The sequence below is a fragment of the Gobius niger genome, assembly GCF_951799975.1.
Source record: "Gobius niger genome assembly, chromosome: 3".
NCBI lineage: Eukaryota > Metazoa > Chordata > Actinopteri > Gobiiformes > Gobiidae > Gobius > Gobius niger.
Genome location: NC_136854.1, coordinates 5,110,623 through 5,134,837, shown reverse-complemented (window position 1 = coordinate 5,134,837; position 24,215 = coordinate 5,110,623). Strand labels below are relative to the sequence as shown.

The following is a 24,215-nucleotide window of genomic DNA, read 5'->3' as shown; positions in this document are numbered from 1 at the left end:
AGATCACTGATGGGAATGGTAAATTACTCTGCGTCCAGGGAACCAGGGAATATCCATGATTAGGTTTTGTCTGTAACACACATTTTACCGTCCCTGCTGGTCCCTCTGGAGTCTCCCGAACATCAAGGTGTAGGACCCTCCAGAGGCTGCAGTTGTGCATAAACCTTCTATCCGGCCTCCCCTAAACTGTTCATTGAAGCTGATGAAGCAGAAACGGCTGCAGTGGCTCAGAAATACATGAAGACTCATTTTCACTGATGAGTGCCATGTAATCCTGGATGGTCAGATGGATGGAGTAGTGGATGGTTGGTGAATGTCCCAACAAGGCTGGGAAGTCAGTAAGGAGGGGGCGGAGTCATGTTTTGGCCTGGAATGATGGGGAGAGAGCTGGTCGGCCCCTTAACTCTCCCTGAAGGTGTGAAAATGACCTCTGAAAAATGACATGCATGACAACGCACCTTATCATGCTGTAAAGCAGAGGTGTCCAAACTTTTTTCATGGGGGGCCGCATATTGAAGTGTACACCGGGTGAAGGGCCGTAGATCAGTAGTTAGTGCCACAAAACCTTCGACTAGCAGAGGTTGAAATTGTGCCCCATACCTCTATTTAAGCTTAAAACCTTCATGTCAGCTCTGTCTCACAATAAAATGTTAGTTGTTAGGTTAGAATTGTATAGAATTATTACATTTCAAATAAAAAGGTCCATCTCTGGTGAAGATAATAAATTGGTCTGAGGGCCGCATTTGGCCCCCGGGCCGCACTTTGGACACCCCTGCTGTAAAGAATAACTCTGCATCATTGGCTGCTATGGGCATAAAAGGAGAGAAACTCATGATGTGGACCCAATGCTCCTTTGGAGCATTCTCAAGCAAAAGATCTCTGAGGGCAGTTCACATCCAAACAGCAGCTCTGGGAGGCTATTCCAAGTTTAATGGTTGCAAGTATTTTGATGCTGCTGTCAGATAATGGCTCCAATGTAAAATATAACTTGACCTGTTAAGATTGACCTGTTATTGAAATAGATTTTGATTTCAGTAAATATGATCTACTAATGTGGCAAATTCAACAAATGACCATTTTCAGTTCTTTACAACCTAAAAAATGCATCAAAACGCTGTTGTGCATAATAATTCGGAACAGTGCATTTTGAGTTCTTAATTATATTTATTTTTGTTATAATTGGGAGGTTTTTGCCATCACATTCAAATGATCCTCTAACAGTTAAAGACTTGAAAATTATGCTGACTGTCATCTGAGAAAAATATCATTTGCATAATAACTGAGAACACAGTGTATTTAGTCATTAGGTCAACATGTGATCATTCAGAAATCATCAGGCAACTTCTGAAGGCAATTGGTTGCACTAAAATGAAAGCGGTATAGATACTTTTGCACACCCCACTTTTCAGATTCTATTCATAAAACAGGTTCAAAATCATGGATAAGTTTCATTTCACTTCACAATTGTGTGTCCCTTAGTGTGTGTCTCTCACATATAATTTAAACAAATATATTTATGTTTGTGGTCCATAGCGTTGTTAAAGGGATACTTTTTCAACGCTCTGCATATGGAAAGACACGTTCTTGTTGTTTTTAGCTAATAGCATGATAAATCAGTGCAGAGCTGGATGAATTTAAGTTGCGTGAGTGAATCAAAACATAACTCTCGGCATGCAGCGTGGTTAAAAGCTCATAAACCATCACCTGAGGGTAAGGCTGTGCACCATTATTTTATTTCTAATGCTGGTACTTGGTTTACCTTAACAATATTTTCTTTCCGAAACAGATACGTGATTGCTACTTGTCATCATCAAGAACCAGAAAACAGAACAATAATGCCAATCATTAAATGTTTATTTTTTCCAAGACTTTTTTAATTAGTAACATTTATTTGAGCTGAAACAACCAAGTCACTTCTTTAATGCTGTCCCTGAACCAACATCAAAAGACCTAAAGATATATATATATTTTTTCATTTATTTTTTCAATACCTGCTTCTGGTACTGTTATTTTTAGTAGTAGTACTTAAACTTTCTTCCGATGCCATTCTGGTATGGTTTAACGGTAGGCTACCCGTTAAATAGATTTGATTCAACCTAACAAACCAACACAATCCTTGGTGATAGTGCTTCTACCAGGCACTGAAGCTAAAGTATCACTGCTGACACACAGGTTCAGAAGTCGCTGTGATCCCAAATATTATGTGCTTGCATGTTCTCCTTCTGGCCAGTTGGGGGCGTACACTGACAGGTCAGAGGTCAGGGTGACGTGTAGTTCCCATGAGAACTGGTTTTCAGGGCGGTCCTGGGTGCTGGGGCGGAGTCTGCTCTGTTGGATCATCAACAGGACATCCTCATCGTCGAGGAGACGGATAAGAACCCCATCCAGGTCTCTGTAGTTGAGCGCAATGTCCTCCTTCTGAAACACCATCCTGAACAAAAACACATTATTAGTCCAGAGAGCTCACCGAGGCGTCACACACACATGAACAATGTGTTGTCTCTTAGCATCAGCATAAATGAACTAATGTCAACCAATTTCATCAACAGTGGGGACACTATTCCAAAACATGTGCGTAGTGTTCGTCAGAAGAAGCCAACAGGTTTGTGGGTCCAACACTCACTTAAACATTTGTGCGTTTGCTGTTGTATGATTTCCTTCCAAAACAGTGACAACATCCAATTCAAGAGCGAAAACGCACCCTATTGTGATCTTCAAATGTTGACTTTCGAGTGTGTTTGTGATGCAGAGCTCACCTCATGCGGGACAGCAGGTCCTTGTATGTCGGCTCATGACCCAAGTCTTCCTGCACACACACATCTCTGTGGAGAAAGACAAGCTTTTAGTCCTGCCCGGAATTGGCTGAACTGACATTTTGGAACTTTTAAACATGGAGTTGGTTTTTGTTTCATTTGTGTGGTTTGAGTGAACCTGGACCCAACAGGAATGGTTAATGATCAGGACAATGTGTTACATTTAGTAAACAAGGCATTGTCTTAGCTCATAGTTGCGCAATGTCAGTCTTGAGGGCCAGATCTGATCTCCCAGATTGTTTTGAGAAATATGATTTTACCTTCTATACCTCTCCTGCTCTATGAAGACACACATTAATCCCCGAAAAACCCAGATTCTGATAGAGGAAAAAACGATCAGAGCGCAGGGATTTCAATCTGAGAAGAAACCTCAGAGGGCCTTACCTTCACCTCAGAGGGCCTTACCCTCACCTCAGAGGGCCTTACCTTCACCTCAGAGGACCTTACCCTCACCTCCGAGGGCCTTACCTTCACCTCAGAGGACCTTACCCTCACCTCAGAGGGCCTTACCTTCACCTCAGAGGGCCTTACCTTCACCTCAGAGGGCCTTACCTTCACCTCAGAGGGCCTTACCTTCACCTCAGAGGACCTTACCCTCACCTCAGAGGGCCTTACCTTCACCTCAGAGGACCTTACCCTCACCTCAGCAGGATTTACATTCACCTCAGCAGGCCTTACCCTGGTCCTCACCTGGTGTCAGCTGCATGAGGCTGGATGAGGCAGCAGCGCAGGCAGCTGTAGCAGGGGCCTCCCTCGTTGTCGCTGTCTGACGGTGGGAGGGGCTTAATGATCTTCACAAAGGATTGTGGGAAGATGCCGGTGTGGTCCTTAACTGTGCCCTGCCCAGAAACAAAAGACGGTCAGCGGCACCAAAGACCTTCTCGCGGTGATGAGACACTGTTGTGGTTGCAAATCAATGTTCTTTGTTTAGGCTGGAGTCAAGAGACCAAGGAAATAATAACTCACTTTAAAGCAGAACTCATGCCCCTAGAGGCCATAAACGCCACTGCAGGTGTCGTAGTATATTGCGACAAGGGGAGCAAGGAATATTGTACCTCCAATTGACCTTTTGCAAAACCCCGCCCCCAAACGGTAATTGTCCAATCAGACATCCTAGCAACCGTTACTATTAAGCTAGGTCCGTCATGCCACAGACCTCCAATGCAAAACAATGGGACATAGCAGCAATGAGCACTGAGCAGATGCACACTTTTTTTATTGCTAACTACCAAAAACCCTACCAAACAAAGAAGAAGAAGCAAAATGGTGAAGCATCTGCCAATGGAAGATGTAAATTGGACACTAGGGCCCAGTCCTTCCCAAAGCGAAAACACAACTGGAGCACTGCCTACAATGGAACAATGTGGATGGCCTACGCCCAGCTAAATGTCTCCCAATAAACAAGCATACGTCTGTTCTAAGGTAAGGAATCTAGCTAGTCACATAACATTACACAAACTGGCACCGGAGCTGTAACTTTAACTGTAGTGGTGACCGCTGTACAAGCATACAGTCTCACGGAAAAGTGCTGGGCTAGTCCTTGTGTTGTGATTCTGGGGATGCAGTGTGTGCTGATGTTGTTTCGCTAAGCCTGACGGAGATCCTCGGAGCAGCGGGGAATGGCTCGCTCTGAGACGGGCCTTCAGACAGTGTAAGACCGGCTCATAGCCCAAAGAAAATAGTCCCAGCAATTTGGCCTATTTAGTGAGTTTAGTGAATGAAAAAAACATTTGTTGAAATGTTACGTTTGTGGGACCATGGTAGAAGCTGCGCGTCGTGGTGTTCTTGTCTCTGCGGTGTGCATCATAACCGTCTAATGCACGGCTCCTCGTTGTTTTAACCTTACTTAGCTCACCAGAGAAATGTTTATTAGCGATAGTAGAAAAGTAATGGGTGCTTACCAGGCAGTGCAAGAGCATGACTGGTCCACAAGGCTGTGCTGTTGCATTTAAGGAAGAGATCATAAGGTTTCTCTGATTTTGCTTAAGACCTGTCTTTTTGCTTTAGTAATAAATAGTTGTCCTTTTTCCTTGGTTGGATCGTTTAATATCTTGAACATGTCCTTTCACTGCACTCACTGTAACCGCTTTTGCCTCGCAAAAAAGGTCACTGACACGCGCGGGTGCCATCTTCATCTTCACTGTGAGCTTCACAGCAGCACTTGGCCGGTATATGCTGCCTTCCACTGCGGATCCTTCTCTACCTGTCTTTTAGTCTTTAGGAATGTAGCTTGAACAGCAACAGGAATCCATAAAAATGAAATATTATTAGACACTTTAAAGCAAGTGTCCCACTTTACCCAAATTCACCCTACTCTAAAGCAAGCTGCAGAGTTTGGACTTCTAAACACTGTAAAAGGGAGCTTTGTGTTAGAAAACTATATCAGCAAATAAATTCTACATGAAAATGTTAGTTATTGGTAAGTACTCTAATGAATTACTTTCATTATACAGTAGGTAACGTACCGAGTAAGTTATATCGAGGCAACTTAGCGTAACTAAACACTAGTCATGAGCCTAGTAAGACAAGAACAACATGGTATAGAGATCCCATCACAGTCTCCTCAGTGAACTGCCTTTAGGGAGGCGACTGAAGGCTGACTGTCAGAAAGCTGAACTCTCACCCTCTACTTTTGTGCTGCAGCCCCTCAAAGACACTGAACTCTACCACCCATTTGCACCAAGGGTTTGAGAGTATCCATATAAAGTCAGTAAGTTGTAGTGAGAGTGAAAGGGCTCCAGCCTAAACCGAAATCTGACAGTGGGCTCTTGTTAACGTCAGTACCCTGTTGCTCACCTCCAGCCAGTCTGCATTGACCCTCCGCAGCAGGAAAACCAGCTGCCCCTTCTTCAGGTTCAGCTCCGTCTTTCCACTGCCGCGGAAATCGAACAGCACCTGAAACATGACAAGCCTCTAAGCCAGGGGTGTCCAAACTTTTAGTCATCAGTGATTGAGACCAAACGTTTGGACAATTTAGTATGCACCAGTGTTGATAAAATTGGACTAAAACTAAATTAAAAGTTGTTTATGACTAAAACTACGACCAAAAATGTCCAGATGTTTTTGTTGACTAAAATCATACTAAATAAAAATGAAAATTCCATCCATCCATCCATCCATCCATTCATCCATTTTCTTGCCACTCACACCTCCTCCAGCTGTTCTGGGGGGACCCCGAGGCGACACCAGGCCAGCTCGGAGACATAGTCCCACCAGCGTGCCCTGGGCCTTCCACGAGGCCTCTTCCCACTAGGACATGCCTGGAACACCTCCCGCGGGAGGCGACCAGGAGGCATCCAAAACAGATGCCCTAGCCACCTCAGCTGGCTCCTTTCGACAGCCACCCTGCGATCTTGTCCTTTCGGTCATGACCCAAATCTCATGACCATAGGTGAGGGTGGGAACGTAGATCGATCGGTAAATCGAGAGCTTCGCCCCGACTCAGCTCTCTCTTCACCACGACAGACCGATACAGCGACCGCATCACTGCTGACGCCGCACCGATCCGTCTGTCGATCTCACGCTCCATCCGTCCCTCACTCGTGAACAAGACCCCGAGATACTTGAACTCCTCCACTTGAGGTAAGGACTCCCCACCGACCTGAAGAGGGGAAGCCACCTTTTTCCGGTGGAGAACCATGGCCTCAGATTTGGAGGTGCTGATCCTCATCCCGGCCGCTACACACTCGGCTGCAAACCGCCCCAGAGCAGCTGAAGGTCCTGGTTTGTTGAAGCCATCAGAACAACATCATCTGCAAACAGCAGAGATGAGATCCTGAGGCTCCCAGACCGTGACGTCGCCCGGCATGGCGCAGCTGGGGCCCCACCCTGGAGCCAGACCTGGGGTTGGGGCCCGAACGCGAGCGTCTGGTGGCCGGGCCTCTGCCCACGGGGCCCGGTCGGGCACAGCCCGAAGGGACGGTGTGGGCCCGCCCTCCTGTGGACCCATCACCCACAGAGGGATCCGTAGGGGTTGGGTGCGTAGAGGACTGGGTGGCAGTCAGAGGCAGGTGCCTCGACGACATGGTCCGCGTACACAAAATGAAAATTAGAGACTAAAATCATCGAAACTTCCCCTGACGGTTTGTAGGAACCTCATATCATTTAAATTCATAGCTCTGAGCTTTGTTCATGTGGGAGCAGCTCGGAGCAGAACGGAAGTGCTCGGTGTCTGTAATGTAATGCCTTACAACCTAATTTTAATTTCTAAAAAAGCGTTTTAATTATTTCTGTCGTAAGAAAGAAACAAAGAGAGAGAGAAAAAAAAAGGATGTGCCCAAGGTGCTTCCAGGTCAGCTGGGGCCAAAACCATAGACTGTAAACAAACGCACCCCTGAGCGTCTGAACAGACGTCATGTTTGTCGCTGCAGCTGAAGATGGAGCTCGATATAACCTATTCTGGACACACCTGTTCTTTATTCTTACCTAACGATAATGTCACGGAGAAAAAGAAGCGCGTTTGGCTACGAGGACTGAGTCTATTCAACCTTCCTAAAGATGTGGCCACTCGTCAGAAGTTTTTTTCAGCGACTATCACCAAAATAGTGTTTTTCTGTGACTGTCTCTGATGGATGTTTGGTGAACCTTCATCAGAATCATTATCCAAACACGTCTTTGTAGAAAGTTCATACTGTCTTCTTAGGTTAAGACTCTTTCAGTTTAGTTTCTTATAGTAAGATAGAAGGTTTAGTTTACCTGCTTGACTAGTTTCGATCACTTCCTGTGATCTTCCTCACCACCAGGTGTCGCTTCTGAGGAAGATCACAGGAAGTGATCGAAACTAGTCAAGCAGGTAAACTAAACCTTCTATCTTACTATAAGAAACTAAACTGAAATATCCAAACACGTGTTAGCTTGTGCATTAGCTTGTGCATTAGCTTGTGTATTAGCTTGTGTATTAGCTTGTGTGTTAGCATGTGTGTTAGCCATTTATGAAGCTGTGTTGCAGATGTCAACTCCTTATAACTGCATTGTGAAGTATCTTCACTTATTGCTGTTTATTTATATTACGGTAAAGTTGTATGAGCGGAGAGAGGGGGCGGAGTTAACTGAATCGAAGCGTTGTGTCTTCCGGGTTTGAAAAATACCTCCAGAAAACACTTATATTTATCACAAAAATGAGTGCTGCATAGTGGTAGAGGTACAATCTATCATATACATGCCTATACTTAACTTTGGAATGGCTAAAATAGCATGACACAGATCCTTTAAGATCATAACTGAAATGCAGGGTTTCAAAGCTCAGAACGTCTAGAAGTCAGCCATTAAGCTTTAACCAATAGAGCCACTAGGATTTGAAACACAAAGTTTGGTGGGCACTTTTACACAGTTTGTCACTGATTCTATCTGATGGACTGTTCGCTTCAGTGAGAGCACTTCAGCATGTGTACCATTGCCTGCACCATGGGATCGTTTCTGACCAATCAGAGCAACAGAAAGCTCGGCCTATTCAAGCATTTCGAATGAAGAAAAAGTCGGTTTTGAAAGCTGCAGGTCCCTGTTAGCCAAACACCAGCAGTTTGTTTTACACGGCACTCATGGAGAAAAAACATCAGGAAGCATCGTAACCGACCTTCCTAACTGGTGGTGGGACTAACGGGGAAGTTACGTCGCCTCCAGCTGACCCATAAAAACGACGTACATCACCCACACAATGGACTACAAAACACGCTCTGTATCCTCCTACGCGGAAGCAAATTTAATGAGCTGCCCAACGAGGAAAATATGATATGAGAAAACTGCACATATGTCAAAATGTTGTGTTAAATAAACTCAGTTATAAAAGTTTCTAACACGAACCACTGCCATACGACACAAAACTCGCCTCCACTGCACACAGCCTTCTGCCACAGAAATACTGTAACAAGCTCTGGTTTTGTTCTTGAACATATAATCAAACGTGTGTAAAGCTGCCATAAGTCTACACATTTTCTACGCTGCTGTCACACAGCAATCATTTAGTTTAGTTAGTTTATTTGGTAGGGACAGACACACTCTCATTCATCCTGGCCTATTGTATATGTTTTTAGTTTTTAATTTTAGTTTTAGTTTTTAACCGCTATGCTACCGTGCCGCCGAATATACAGTATTTCAAACTCATTTCCACACTTGCGGAGTTCTGAAACCTTCAGGAGGCAGCGCAGTGGTTTGTGGGATTGTTCTCAGTTCCTTATGGGCAAATGAGAAACATCCCGGGGTTCCTCTTCTAAAAGAGCAGTTACAGGAAGCATTACGGCTCCTTTCCTCAGTCCTTTCTCTGCACTGACACATTCGGAAGTTCCTGGTCATGGCAGACGATGACGCACTGCCGGGTCAATGGAAAAAGGCTTATTTCCACTTTCCTGTTGCAGCCTAGAACTTTTAAGAAATCCATGTTTGGCTATTGACAGAACTCAATAAGAACATGCGTTACCCACCTCAGCGCGCGGGGAAGATAACAAGTCCATCTTCTCTCTGACTGTTTTCCTACAAAGACAACAGGACACAGTGAAAGTACGTTACATCTAAAAACATTTTTGTCCTGTGCGTTTGAGCTGTCCTTCAGTGTCACTGAGCCTTCAGCACCCGGAGACAAACCCGACACCGTAAATGCAAACAGTGCTTTGTGGCTCAAAAAGTTCTGGTACTGTATCTTGTGCACGTGAGGCCTTGAATCTGATAAAACGCTTTACCACATTCAAGGCCTTTAAAATAGCAGATTATTTTAAAGAGTAAACTTCATTTGGACTCTAGATCTACATTGTTGTTTGTATATACCAGGTAAATACCAGGGGCTCAGAGAAGAGTGGCTCCAGCAGATCCCAGGAAATACATCAGACATCTCGGTCCAGAAAAGTGCAGTTCTAGGAACAGCAAAGATACTGCGCAGAACCCTCACTGAACACTGAAACACTGAAATAGCTAGCTTTAAGGGAATAGGCCACCATTTTTACATACTGAGATATGTTCTTACCTGAGCTTAGACGAGTTCATTTGTACCTGTCTGGTCTTCACGCGTGCCCTCAGTCACGTAAACACAGCACAGACGGCGTTAGCATTTAGAGTCTCCTCCTCTCCACTATAGCTCCAAACGAGGTGAAGATAGAAGCTACCAAGCTCTTCCACGTTTTCCCTATTTAAATATGGTTACGTCAAGTGTTACACTACAAAGCATAATTAAATATAAATATAAAAAAGGGGGACTATATTGTAAGGCGTAATAATAGCAGGAGTAGTTCGACATCTCCGCATTAATATATTCACTTAAGTGTGCGTATGTCAAACTACTCCTGGTATTATTACGCCTTACAATATAGTAGTTCCCCTTCCCCTACACTTCACAAAACCATATTTAAATAGGGAAAACGTGGAAGAGCTTGGTAGCTTCTATCTTCCCCTCGTTTGGAGCTGTAGTGGAGAGGAGGAGACTCTAAATGCTAACACCGTCTGTGCTGTGTTTACGTGACTGAGGGCACGCGTGACGACCAGACAGGTACAAATGAACTCGTCTAAGCTCAGGTAAGAACATATCTCAGTGCGTAAAAATTGTGTCCTGCTCCTTTAAAGAGTTTTAAAGAAGGGGGGAGGCATGTTTTGTGGTTTGAAGACATGATTAATAGTTCACTAATTGTTTATTCAATGAAAAATGTAAACATATAATGTTAATATAAGCATTTTGAAAATGTTTAATCCCCAAAATAAAATTAAAAAGTTCCCTTCAAAAGTTTCTGGAAAATATCCGAAAATGTATATTTCTTGTCCCTTTGCAACCCTACTTCTAATGTGCTCAAGTGAACAATGGGAATGTGTGGGAGCGTCTGTGAGAGTTAGAAACGAGCTTAGGCAACAGCTGAGAGATTTTACTCAACTGTCTCCGACTTTCGCGGTTTGACTCAGGTCGTGCCGCTTGCTCTCAGGCTGTAGCTTTGTGGGACCAAGTTCAAATGAGTTTTATTTACACACCACAGCTTATCCTAAATATGGATGAATGCTATAAAAAGTCTGTCATCTGCAGGCAAAGGGCTTACACTTTGCGCGTGGGGGGTCGCAGGCGTCGAAGGTTCCGTGGCTGCTGCGTACAGTCCACATCGCTCTGGTAGAAGAAGATACGCAGGTCCTCGTCCTGCAGCAGCCAAGTCGGAAGAGCCAGTAACTTCTGTGAACACAATAACGAGATGTCAGTATCAGAAAACAAAACATCTCCATGAGTATTGTTTAGTATTGTTTTGTTAGGTCATGTGTTGGGCTGTCCAATTTTGTGGTGTTGTTGCCTTATACAGGTCCGTATTTTATGTTGAATAACAATATTGGTTTGTTTTTTGTTGTTTTGTCAGACTAAAGCATAGCTGCTTTAGTTAATACCACGTTAGTTTATGTTTTTCCCAGTTTTTAGTTAATACCACGTTAGTTTATGTTTTTCCCAGTTTTACAACAACCTTAAAGGAACAGGCCACTGGTTTCCATACTGATATATGTTCTTACCTGAGCTTAGACGAGTTGATGTGTACCTGTCTGGTTTTTGTGTGTGCCCTCAGTCATGCAAAACGACCAAAGATGTTGCTAGTGCTTGGCCTCTCCCAATGTATTCCTATGGCTCCAAACGAGGGTGAAGTTAGAAGCGACCATGCTCTTCCAAGGGCACAAAGACCAGACGTATCAACTCGTCTAAGCTCAGGTAAGAACATATCTCAGTATGGAAAAACGGTGGCCTGTTCCTTTAAGAGGGCGGGGGCTAGAGGCCATTCAAGAATAATGTCAGCAACACAGAAACTGTTGAAATGAGAACAGAAAGAGGAAGTTGGAGCGAGCATGCTCAGTGATGGAGAGAATTGTGGAATAGAACAGTATTCTGCCAACAGTGTACCCTGCCCCACACTGAGAACTTGAAAAAACAGACCATGACTTCAAATTGTTGTTGTTGTCTTTATCATATTTTTATATATTTTATCTTATGTATGCATGCCCTCATAGCCTATAGTTTTAAAGCTTTTAGAGTTTATTTAAATCTAAATTATGTGTTATATGTTTCATGTTACATGAGTGTACTGAGAAAAATTTCTAGTTTGTGAACCTGTTCTCAAACAATGGCAATAAAACTATTCTGATTCTGATTGTGATAACTTTGAGATTTGACTACTGTAACTCCCTTCATTATGGCCTCGACCAGTCTTCTCTCCACCCCCTGCAGGGGGCACAGAACGCTGCAGCCCACATTACCCTGTCCTGGTGGCTCTCCACTGGCTCCCCGTGACTTTCAGAATACAGCAGAGGTGGGAGACTCGAGTCAGAATTAAGTTTCAATATTCGGGACTTGAGACTTGAGAGATGTAGAGGCTGTTTTACGCACAGAGCCCAGAGACAGCAGTACAGGGGCTGGGGCATTGTAGGGGAGCCACTGACTCAGAAAAAAAAAACAAGCAACATGAATAAAAGGTATATTATATTTCTCTTTCAGACTGCATGGACAAGCAGCTCATGTTTAAAATACTTCATTTTCACTTCACTTTATTTCATGTCCCCAATGGGGCAATTAGTTATGCAGCACCAGATACATAAAAAATAGATACATAAAAACAGACAAGTAAAATAAAGATGCATTCATCCACCAGTTCAACAAGATGCCGAAGTGCAATCCTTACAAAAAACAGAGTCAATGGCAATTTTTGTACAACAACGGAACAAGAGAATACAACAACTCTATCCCTCACACTCCTTTTATACTCAGAGTTTAGAGTGGAGATGGCTACAGGTATGAAGGAATATCTGTATCTGTTTTTCCCCACCAATGGAGCCCTGAGCCTCGAACCAGAAGGCAAGTAGCAGAATTCACCATGAAGAGGATGAGCATCATTAGCCAGAATACTCAGAGCCTTCCGCGTCACACGTCCAGAACACAGGTCCGAAAGTGGAGTCTGAGGAGCTCTCAGAATCTTAGCACTCAAATTTACAATTTTGCTGAGTGAGATTTTCACTTTGATGTTGAGATTTCCAAACCAACACATCATAGAAAATGTTAGCACTGACTCGACACAAGAGTTATAAAACAGTCTCATTATGGTCCTGTCCACATGAAAGTAAGCCAGTTTCCGGAGGTAGAACAGGTGCTGCTGCTCTTTCTTACACATCTTATCTGTGTTGTCATTAAAGTTGAGCCTGTTGTCAATCAGCCTCCCCAAATATTTGTATTTTCCCACAAGCTCCACCTTTTGACCCTTGATCGCAGTGGCTTGAGGTGATGTGACCTTCCTCCGAAAATCAATAGACATATCTTAAGTCTTAGCAATGTTTAGTTGCAAGAATGAGTCATCACACCACCGTATCATGTCCTCAACAACAGGACCATGCTCCTTTTCATCACCGTGCAGAAGACTAATTATGACAGAGTTACTGCAAATTTAAGTATGAGGCGATTCTCATGGCGGCTGCGACAGTCATTTGTGTACACAATATACAGAAGTGGGGACAGAACACAACCCTGTGGTGATCCAGTGGAGGAATACAAGACATCAGATTCATAACCATTTACCTGTTACTGTTACCAGTTAAAAAATGTAAAATCCAACCCACCACCCACACACACTCTCTGTCCGAGGGAAAAACAAAGAACAATATCTATACAATGAAAGCAAACCCGTGTCCACTCTTGTTGTCTTTGTCTCCCCACCCATCAATGTATGCACATCCCCTTCCTTCAACTGCCGTCTCGTTTTACCCTGTTGAACAGAGCCGTTTAGCTCTGCTGCCTTTGTTTGTATTTGTGTAAAAACTCAATAAAAAAACTCAATAAATAAAAAATCCAACCCACCATATTAAAATTCAAATTAAAGTCTTTGACAAGCTTATCAATTAAGATGTGTAGTTGGATGGTATTAAAGGCTGAAGAAAAGTCTAAGAATAGGAGCCGTGCATGCGCCTTTGTGTTTTCCACGTGTTTGAGGACAAAGTTCAAGAGGGTGGGCGTGGCATCCTCCACCCCTCGACCAGCCATTTTGTGTAAAGAAGCCCCTGGGCCCCCCATCTTAAAATACTGTTTTAATAACAGTGTTTAATGTTTTAATACTATTTTAATAACTTTGGTATACAAACTGAGCCTTCAAAATGCATTTTTTTTTTCAATTTGTGAAAATTCAATATTGATAAGACTTAAAATTCAAATCCATATGATTTGGTAAACGTTTGATATTCGCCTACATTTTCAAAAGTGTAAATGTTGAGGGAGTTCTTGGACATTTGCATATTTTCAAGTAGATTCAACATATTTTGACCAAATGACTTGGACTTGGAACTCATTTTATCTTGTACGTGTGTTTTGATCGATCGATGGATGGATTGATGGATTGATTGGCTTACTGCATGTGTGTATGTGCAAACCACTGTGGAGAAAGATTTACCTTCATGTAGAGGGTCAGTTCAGGGATCCTGCTCTCAGCAATCTCCCTCTTGTTTCCGAGAAAGATTTTACCTAAAGACACAAAAAAGTCTAAGCTCTCCTTTGTCCAGCCGTCTTCCATCATATCAGCATAATATTGTTCTGAAATAGGCTCAATGTTGGTGGTCCACGACTTTCTAAACTTTTTTTTAACAATTATTGTGAGAAAACATATTGCGATTTTACAATTGTTCACAAATACAAACTTAATGAAAGGAAACAACTTTTAAATTTTAGTTTTTGTATTTAAAATGCTTTTTAATACTTAAACTTGTAAACATTCACTGTTTCTAAAAATAAAAACAAGGCTTTAAGACTCCTTTGCAATAAAAAATATACAAAATACATTGTATAATTCAAAACAATGTAAACTTTACTACTTTATAATCATTATAATTATACTTATCATACTTATTATACTTATTATATTTTATATTATATATTATTATTAGGCCATAATCTAGGCTAGGGTTGATGTTCTCAAAACTTATGCTGCTGTGCTTAATCATTTGTCAGATGTTTTGATGAACAGACTATGGAAAGGTGTTTGGTTACTCGAAGAGGTCACACACTGATGTCTTCAGCCGTTTTGTTTTTTGGGGGGGTGGATGTAATTCTGCACCTGCACATCTGTAAATACACTCACGCTGTTGTTCTGTGTCAAATTGTTGTCATATTTTATTTTAATCTTCTTTATGCATGCCCTTTATAATGTTAAAGTTTATCATTTTGTGTTATATGTTTTTATGTTTCATGTTCATGTTGCACGATTGAACTGAAAAAAAATCCTAGTTTGTGAATCTGTTCACTAGCAATAAAACCCATCCTGATTCTGGAGCAGAACGTCCTTCTGCCTTTCTACGGCAGCGTAAGAAATTCCAGTGGCAATCGTGGCTTCTTAAATTCTTATTGTTAACCTATTGTGTCCTTTTATTTTTGTGGTAATCGTAAAGCTGGTTAATCTTGGCATCTCTAGTTGAAGTGGGTCTCACCTGGCAGGGCGGGTCTTACCTGGCAGGGTGGGTTTCAGCTGTCAGAGAGGGTCTCACCTGGCAGGGCGGGTCTCACCTGTCAGGGTGGGTCTCACCTGGCAGGGCGGGTCTTACCTGGCAGGGCGGGTCTCACCTGGCAAGGTGGGTCTCACCTGGCAGGGCGGGTCTTACCTGGCAGGGTGGGTCTCACATGGCAGGGCGGGTCTTACCTGGCAGGGTGGGTCTCACATGGCAGGGCGGGTCTTACCTGGCAGGGTGGGTCTCACATGGCAGGGCGGGTCTTACCTGGCAGGGTGGGTCTCACATGGCAGGGCGGGTCTTACCTGGCAGGGTGGGTCTCACATGGCAGGGCGGGTCTTACCTGGCAGGGTGGGTCTCACATGGCAGGGCGGGTCTTACCTGGCAGGGTGGGTCTCACATGGCAGGGCGGGTCTCACCTGTCAGGGCGGGTTTCGGCTGTCAAAGCGAATCTCACCTGTCAGGGCGGGTCTCACCTGCCAGGGTGGGGGTCTCACCTGTTAGGGCGGGTCTCACCTGTCAGGGCGGGTTTCGGCTGTCAAAGCGAATCTCACCTGTCAGGGCGGGTCTCACCTGCCAGGGTGGGGGTCTCACCTGTTAGGGCGGGTCTCACCTGTCAGGGTGGGGGTCTCACCTGGCAGGGCGGGTCTCACCTGTCAGGATGGGTCTCACCTGGCAGGGCGGGTCTCACCTGTCAGGATGGGTCTCACCTGGCAGGGTGGATCTCACCTGGCAGGGTGGGCAGGCTCCATGTCGCTGGGACAGGACTTTCTGAACCCTCTCCGGAGTACTTGGTCTCCAGCAGCTGGTGGAGTTGGAGGAACTCCCTGTACCTCCTGTAGATCAGATACTTGCTGCTTCCTTTGGTCTTCACCTCAATCACAAACACCTGCACGAGGATGTTTGTATCGTGTTCGTTTGAGAGATACAAATCTAAAGGGTCTTGATTTTTAATTCACTTAAAAACATCATTTCAAAAGGTTCCCAAAACTACACAAATTGACAATAAACTCCAGCAATTCAAGTGATTAGCAGTGTGGAGTAGACCTATCAGTCATGTCCTGGTTGAAGCCAGGTTAAGACTAGATTTATCCCTGTTATAGTCTCGGTCTTATCCTAAATTACTGTTCGCTCCCATATTCTCTACTTTGCCTAAAGCCTAGAAGGCAAAGAAGAGATTACATTGTCGGACCAAAGGCTATCTTCCTCTCATCTTCCTCGGCTGCAGCACACTTTATTAATCCAGCAACATGGCAGAGTTTTCACCGAGCGCGTTCTCATTGTGGATTTACTTACATTATTTTGAATTTACTGGAGAAAAGGCAGCGCTGGAGGCGAAGCTAAAGAGGAAAAACACGATGATGCTAGTCCCCGCCTCTCAAACAACAAAGCATAGCTTTTGGCAGCATCGGCCCTTCCACTGTAAACAACAAACTTGCCGCCGGTTGTGGTTGAGGAACGCTACACTCTAAAGAAAGCTGAGGGAGTATGTTGTGTGTTTATTATAACCAATTCAATGCACTTTGTAAAGCGTAAGAGCTCCTTTATAGACGTTCTTTTTGAATAACGGGCGCAGTTTCCAACAGAGCCAAACTGTTTACAAACCAAGCTAAGCTTTTATAAGCAGACATGCTCATTATTGTTGCCTTTAGCTTCATTTGTCACATTAAATAAAGCTCAGAAGTGAATGTATTGTGCTGATTGAAGTACTGCTATCGGGCTGTTTGCGTGAGTTAGCTGTTTCTTTGGCGACTCAGTTTGCGGGAGGGCATCCTTAACAATCGTTTTTTTCTCGATGATGCCATTTTTGTAATCATCTAGTGTAACAATCAAAACCGTAGTTGAATTTCGATTAATTGCACGGTCATGCACATATTTTTCCACTAAGATCTTGTATTGATGTATGTTTCTGTTTTGGCCAAGCCGTGTAGTTTACAGCAGAAAGCACCTCTACAACTGATTTTTACAGTTCAAACTGAATGGTATTGACCAGTATTTGCGCCGCTGTTTTATTAATGTAGGAATACCGCTGTATTGAAAGAGAATGGGGAGGAACAGAAGTACGCGGCATCAGGGCATCAGTCGAATTGTAACGTGTCACTTTCTTTACCCAGTAACGATAACTGCCTTGTAACAGCGGGGAGAGTAATGTAGATTATTCGGTTACTGAAAAAGTAACGTTGCTACCTAACGCCGTTCTTTTAAACGGCGTCATTCCAAACACTGATGTGAAAAAAGTTTGACTAATGTTCATCTACAATATTTTTACAGCCATCAAAGAAGTCACTAACGTAAGATTATAGCAGTAAATTTGTACAGGCTGCAGCAGTGACCAATCAAAAATGTTTGAAAATATATTTTGATAATGGTCAAAATACGTTTTGTTACCCCCGGAGCCCTGGTCTACCTCAAGTCTCTGGATGTTGTAGGACTGTCGTGGCTGACACGTCTCTGCAACATCGCGTGGCGGTCGGGGACAGTGCCTCTGGATTGGCAGACCGGGGTGGTGGTCCCTCTCTTTAAGAAGGGGGGTCGGAGGGTGTGTTCCAATTACAGAGGGATCACCCTCCTTAGCCTCCCCGGTAAGGTCTACTCTAGGGTGCTGGAGAGGAGGATCCGGCCGATAGTCGAACCTTGGATCCAGGAGGAACAATGCGGTTTTCGTCCTGGTCGTGGACCAGCTCTATACCCTTCATCGGGTGCTCGAGGGTTCTGGGAGTTCACCCAACCAGTCCACATGTGTTGTGGATCTGGAGAAAGCGTTCGACCGCGTCCCTCGTGGTGCCCTGTGGGGGGTGCTGCGGGAGTATGGGGTCCGGGGCCCTCTGCTAAGGGCTGTTCGTTCCCTGCATGACCGCAGCAGGAGCTTGGTTCGCATTGCCGGCAGTAAGTCAGACCTGTTCCCGGTGTGTGTTGGTCTCCTCAGGGCTGCCCTTTGTCACCGGTTCTGTTCTGTACCTTTATGGACAGAATTTCTAGGCGCAGCCAGGGGCCGGAGGGTGTCCGGTTTGGGGAGACTGCTGCCCCCGCGACCCGGCCCCGGATAAAGCGGAAGAAAATGGATGGATGGACGTTTTGCTACAAAACATTAAGAGCAAAAAATTTCAAAAAGTGCCCCAATGGAAGACAAGGGTTAACCTCCTGATTTTCCAGCTGTAATAGGTGACATGAGGAGAGGATTTTGGGGGGAGGGGGTTGTCAACAGTCGGATGTATTTGCGTTGAAGGTGATTAGATTCTGAAAAAACTAACAAAAAGAGCTTGGAATTGAACAATAATTTAGATTTCTAGCTAAAGTCATGTGAGAGCTAGGACAAACGGTCAGCTGAGGCTTTCTTTTGTCAATACCCTACCAGGCCCTATAATAACTATTTAATGCAATAAACAAGGCCTACTTCAAGCCAAGGGTTTAAGCTTGCGTTTGATGTAAGTGTGGAATGTTGTGTTGATGAGCAGTGGACTCAACAACAAAAATGTGACAACCAGCCCCAGTTCCCTACTGGTGTTGTACATGACCCTGCCTCCAAAGCAATCATATCGCATCAATAACAAAAGGTTTGGCATTTAGGATGTGCAGACTGATACATCCACACTACAGACACACTTCAGAAACTCACATAGTAGTCAATGAAGCCTCTTTTCTCCTCAATGTCGGCTATGGTCGCCGCAACAGGGACATCGTCAGGCAGCTGGTCAAAGTCGCTGGAAACACAATTTCAAACAAACACATGACGCGTGATGTATAAAGCAGAGGGATCAATCCAAAGTGGACTTACCTTTCGTGGCGGAGCTGTCGTGGCAGAGACATGTTTGTGAGTGTGGAATGAAAGACGTGTGACAGTGAACTGCAGGCAGAGGAAGTGCCGTCCACTTCCCCAAACCGCCAGCTGCGCAACCGACACATCAACTTTAGAGGAGATGTGCTGCGCTACTTCCACTTTCAGGAGCTTTTAACCAGGCTTGTACCAAAAAAGATTATGTGTTGTATGTTGTGTCCAATTAAACACTTAAGATAGAGTAGACGGTGGATTCCTCAACTCATCGCCCAGGGAATTTTGAAGTGAACTGATGTAATTTAGTGCGATCTGGTGTATTTTAGACGAGCATTTCAGTGACAGTGGTGCCGTTGATAGAGCTGGTCATCTCATGATCTGAAAGGCGGGGGTTCGACCTTCGAAGGTCCCTGTGAATTCTCAATCTGGTCTGATCTTGAAAGCTACGCAGGTTGGGCTTCAGTAGCAAAGGAAAGACAGAAGTGCTCTGTGCTATCAGTGCCTGTGTGCAAATAGGTTCCTGTTGTCGCAACAGTAAACATTTTACCCAGATTTCTCCACAAACAGCTGAAATGTGAAGTCAGTCCTCATGTTTTTTTCTTTTTTTTTGAGTTACGATGTGCACCTGAACCCAAACACCCAGTAGCTCTTCAATATAATATAGTAATCCATTGGAATGAACGTCCACCTCCGACCAGTGTTAATTTTGACAACATATTTTATTTTATTTTAGTTTTAGTCTTAGTCTTTTGACTAAAATGTAATTTAATTTTAGTCAAGATTTAGTAACAAAAAAACTTTTCAATTTTTGTCTAGTTTTAGTCGACTAAAATTGCATGTCAATATAGTTGACTAAAATTAAGACTAATTTAGTCGACTTACATTTATAATATTCATTATAATCATATTTAATCGTGGTCCTCGACTTCATGGAGCTGCTCCACATGAATAAAGCTCAGACGTGTTCATTTGACAGCGAATTTAAATGATATGAAGCTCTTTCAGCCGGTCAATAGAAGTTTGGATGATTTTAGTCTCTCCCTTTCATTTTTATTTAGTCTTATTTTAGTCGACTAAAATATCTGGACATTTTAGTCATAGTTTTAGTCTCATGAGAAACTTTTAATTTAGTTTTAGTCCAATTTTAGTCGGCAAAAATATCACTTTGACTAAAATTAAGACTAAATATTTTAGTCGACGAAATTAACACTGCCTCCGACAGCCATGTTGGGATTGTCCACTCTACTCAAGAAACATGTAAACTCACAGGAAGCTGTATTTGTATTCTGGATATTTATTACTTTACTATATTACTTTGGCAATTAGACTTTTACATATGTGATTGTGAAAATGTCTTGAATAATTGTACCTTTCTCCTAATTAAAATGATGATTTTGATTATTTGGTGTAATTATGTAATTAATGTATCCATACTTTGTGTAGACATGCAAACGTGGAATAAATAATAAATAAATATATAAATAAAAGCCCAGTGCTGTGTTTTAGGGGCTAATATTCATGAACAGTAGGTATGCTCATTCAATCGATCAATCAAACAAACAATTATCGTCATATATATCAACAAGATTGTATTTTTTCCCCCTAGTATTCCTAAAACATTGTTAAAAAGTTGAATTATTGACCAAAATACAAATGATAGATTTGTAAACCTCAACAGATGGATGGATGATGAATGGTTTGAAAATATGTTTCTCTCATCCTTGATTGTGGAGCGGGGTGAGGGGGAAGAGAGGTGGGAGGGAAGACAGGAAGTTCAGCTTCCCGATGGCTCTATGTGCGAAACTGTTCCTCAGTCGACTGGAACTGACCCTTGGTTTCTGCAGTTGAATAGATGGATGATTAATGGATGATGATTAATGGATGATGAATGTCATTCAAATGTCATTCAAAGTGCAAAGTGACACAAACTTCCTATTTGGCGGGTATGTTGTCCAAAACCGAATGCACCCACCATGTTCTTCAAATGCAACCATACTGACAAATACGTCTTCTTCATTATGAAGTCATGATGCATCTAAACAGCGCCACCTGCTGTGCTGGAGTGTTGGTCAAAAGGTTTTTTTAAAGTTACAAAACACACGGTCAACCATTTACTTTTCACTTGGGAGTCTTTATAACGAGGTAGTGGAGCAGACAGTGTTGATTTAACTTGCAAGTGTAGTGGAGTAAAAGAAAAGTTCACATGTTAAGTAAACATTGTCCAAACGTCTACTTTGCTACTGACTCACTACTGCCCTGTTACTTTAAAATCAAGAACACGGACTTGAGTCATTTTCAAAATCACGTAACCCATTCTAGTGGTCACATTACACAATTTAAACAAGTCATGAAAAGAGCTCAATATAGAACTGCCTTCACTGTGAGTCAGTGTCTCGATTAAAAAGCCTGTTCATGCTCTGTTACAGTATGGAAGCCCGTTTCCGCCATGTTAAAAAATAAAAGCCCAACAGGAAGTCGAAATTACGAGATTTAAAGTCATAATTTTGTGTTTAAAACACACAATTTCGAGTTTAAATCTCGAAATTACGACTTTTAAACTCATAATACGAGTTTAAATCTCGAAATTACGAGTTTAAATCTCGAAATTACGAGTTTAAATCTCGTCAGCCCTATTTTACTTTGAAAATCCGGATGTTGTTGCCGTTCTCTTTCCTGTCTGATGCGTCTGAACCATGGATCTATTATATAAACGTCTGAACTGTGGAGCTTGATCTGGCCAGCCGAGCCGTATCTTGGAATCGTATCATGCCTGAAAAACAACTGCTATTTTGGGGCAAACTCGTGCCTCTTTGCCTCTGCCATGTCCTATGGATACCCCCTATGGTCTCCCCGCTTGATAAAAGGGCGATCCCGGTGGACAATGGCTTGTTTGCCTGGTTAGCATGCAATCCACCTCATTGTTGATAAAAAAAAAGTCTGCAATTAACCACAAATGCGTCAATCCCGACCCAGTGTGTGATAATCTTCAAGGCTGCATTATGTGGTTACGGCTTTTTTGACGTTTTTAGTGTATAACTCTTAATTCCACAAGATCCATTATTGGAACTGGATGCTAGAGCTGCTAAGAAGCTAGTTAGCTCCGGGTGCTAAGCAATCGGCTACGGCCAATTGTACATGAAGTGTGAGTAATAAACTGCAAAATCAACCAGCCCGGCTCAGTGTGTGGTCGTTGTTAAAGGGATGCTTTATGTAGACGGTGGTTTTATTGACTTTATTCATGCATATTTCCCATTTTCACATGATCATGATCATCCGAAGTTCATCGAAGTTCATAATGCTACGATCGTAGCATTAGCTTTGGGAATGCCCATGCATCATCAAGGCCTAAACACATTCCTATCGTGGATACAGCCATTTTCAACTGTCACTGCTTTTAATCCTGGGTGTTGAGGTAAAATAAACATTTCTGTGTGTCTTTGTAAAAGTCCCAGAGTTGCTGTAGCTCCGGTTCACAACACGATGAAGCTAATCCTCCATGACTGTTTGTTTACATCTGCACCAGTGGTTCCGCTGTCCCTGCCGTACCGACGTCTATGATCACGGATCTGAAAAACTCGAAATTCCGAGTTGAAATCTCGAAATTCTGAGTTTTAAAAGTCGTAATTTCGAGATTTAAACTCGAAATTTTGTGTCTTAAACACAAAATTACGACTTTAAATCTCGTAATTTCGACTTCCCGTTGGGCTTTTATTTTTTAACATGGCAGAAACGGGCTTCCATAGTTACAGTCCTCACCAGCAGAGGGAGACATTTCAACTAAGGTTTGTGTGCTATATGACAAATGAGCACCTAAAAAAAACTTAATATGCAATGTGAAAGAGTACAATTGTTTTTTTTTTGTTATTTTCTTAATTAAACACAATCAGCATCAAGTAAAATTAGTCATTGGTTGATATTTGTCTCTTAAAGAATTCTAAGACAAAATGAGGAAAATGATGAACCTAGTTGCTGACCAAAAAAAAAGTATCTAACGCGTTTCCAAACCTGTATTCAGATTTAAATTACTTATCCAAGTCACTGTGCGTCATTATTTAGACATTTTCCAGCAATTTGCCTGATAAATGTTGATCTTATCCAAATAAACTATTTTTGCAAGGTTAGCAGGTCCTCCCTCGTCTCCTACACACCTGCCTTAAGTGATTGATGTGCAAAGGTTTTCTTTCTATCTCATTTTCCAAAGTAAAACGAAAAACATGTATTTCCATTTTCTTGCGTCGAGGGAAGTGACATAACGTGTGTGACATTTTACAGCATGACACAAACGTAAACAACAATGGAGGAGGAGAGAGATATGCGTTTTCTCCCTGGAAAAACTACATTCATCATTATTTATGTTATATGTCAGGGGAAGATGACGGTATTAAGGTTTGTTGTCCGCTCAGTGCTTGCAACAAAGTATTCTCTAGCTTCAAAAACACCACTTCAAATTTATAGGAACATTTGGCCCTTTCTGAAACTGCTCCCTCCTTCCTTTTCCTTCTCACTTCCACTAATTCCTCTGTGAAGCTCCTACAGAAGGTCCTTCCGCAGAGACTTGGAGCTGTGACTTTACGACTTCTCATGGAACAGACATGCCCACTACTGTTCTAAGAATTACATGGTTGATAAGACTCTTCTAAATAAAGGTGGAACTGAAGTAGTTTAGTGGTTGTTGCTCGTGGGGCTGCTCTCCGTGTAACACACACCTGTGAGTCTTCATCGATGCCGAGGCTCTGTGAAAGATCAGACACTTCTCACTGCTCGGTCGGTTTCAGACAGACCTTTCCTTCATGGGAACACACCTTTGGAGTGTTAGTGCGTGGGAAAAGGAAGGAGGAAGCGGTTTCGGAAAGGGCCTTGGAGTCGCAGCACGGCACAAACTCCCAGATAAAGACCCACCAGGAGGAGGGAGCAGAGAGCTAATGCAGGAGGTTTCCTTCGTCATGAGTGTCATGAGGTAATGGTGTGTTCCAGGCAAGTGGTAACTGGTATTTTTTCCACTCTACAATGACCTCAGAGCGCTCCAGCTGAATAAACTCGTATGTAACAAAACGGCTAATGCTACAATAGTTAGCTAATAAGATGCTAACGTTACATGAATATTTCTCAACAAACATAGAATTCAAAACATGCTTCATAACGTTATACTGAAGGAGTCGCATCACTTGTGCAGTAGTTTTGTTCAAAGGGACTATTTTAAATTTAAAAATGTG

The 24,215-nt window shown here is 43.0% G+C and overlaps 1 protein-coding gene across 1 annotated transcript; it reads right to left on the bottom strand.

Moving 5' to 3' along the window:
- Positions 1–1,945: 1,945 nt before the first annotated feature.
- Positions 1,946–19,131, bottom strand: ncf4 (neutrophil cytosolic factor 4). Its single transcript, XM_079554106.1, has 10 exons — positions 19,006–19,131; positions 18,847–18,931; positions 15,960–16,119; positions 14,183–14,253; positions 10,820–10,947; positions 9,230–9,278; positions 5,610–5,708; positions 3,504–3,652; positions 2,757–2,822; positions 1,946–2,431 (listed from the first exon to the last, which is right to left on the bottom strand). The coding sequence occupies exons 1-10, from the start codon at positions 19,035–19,037 to the stop codon at positions 2,200–2,202; spliced, it is 1,071 nt and encodes a 356-aa protein (XP_079410232.1). The 5' UTR covers positions 19,038–19,131; the 3' UTR covers positions 1,946–2,199.
- Positions 19,132–24,215: the final 5,084 nt, after the last annotated feature.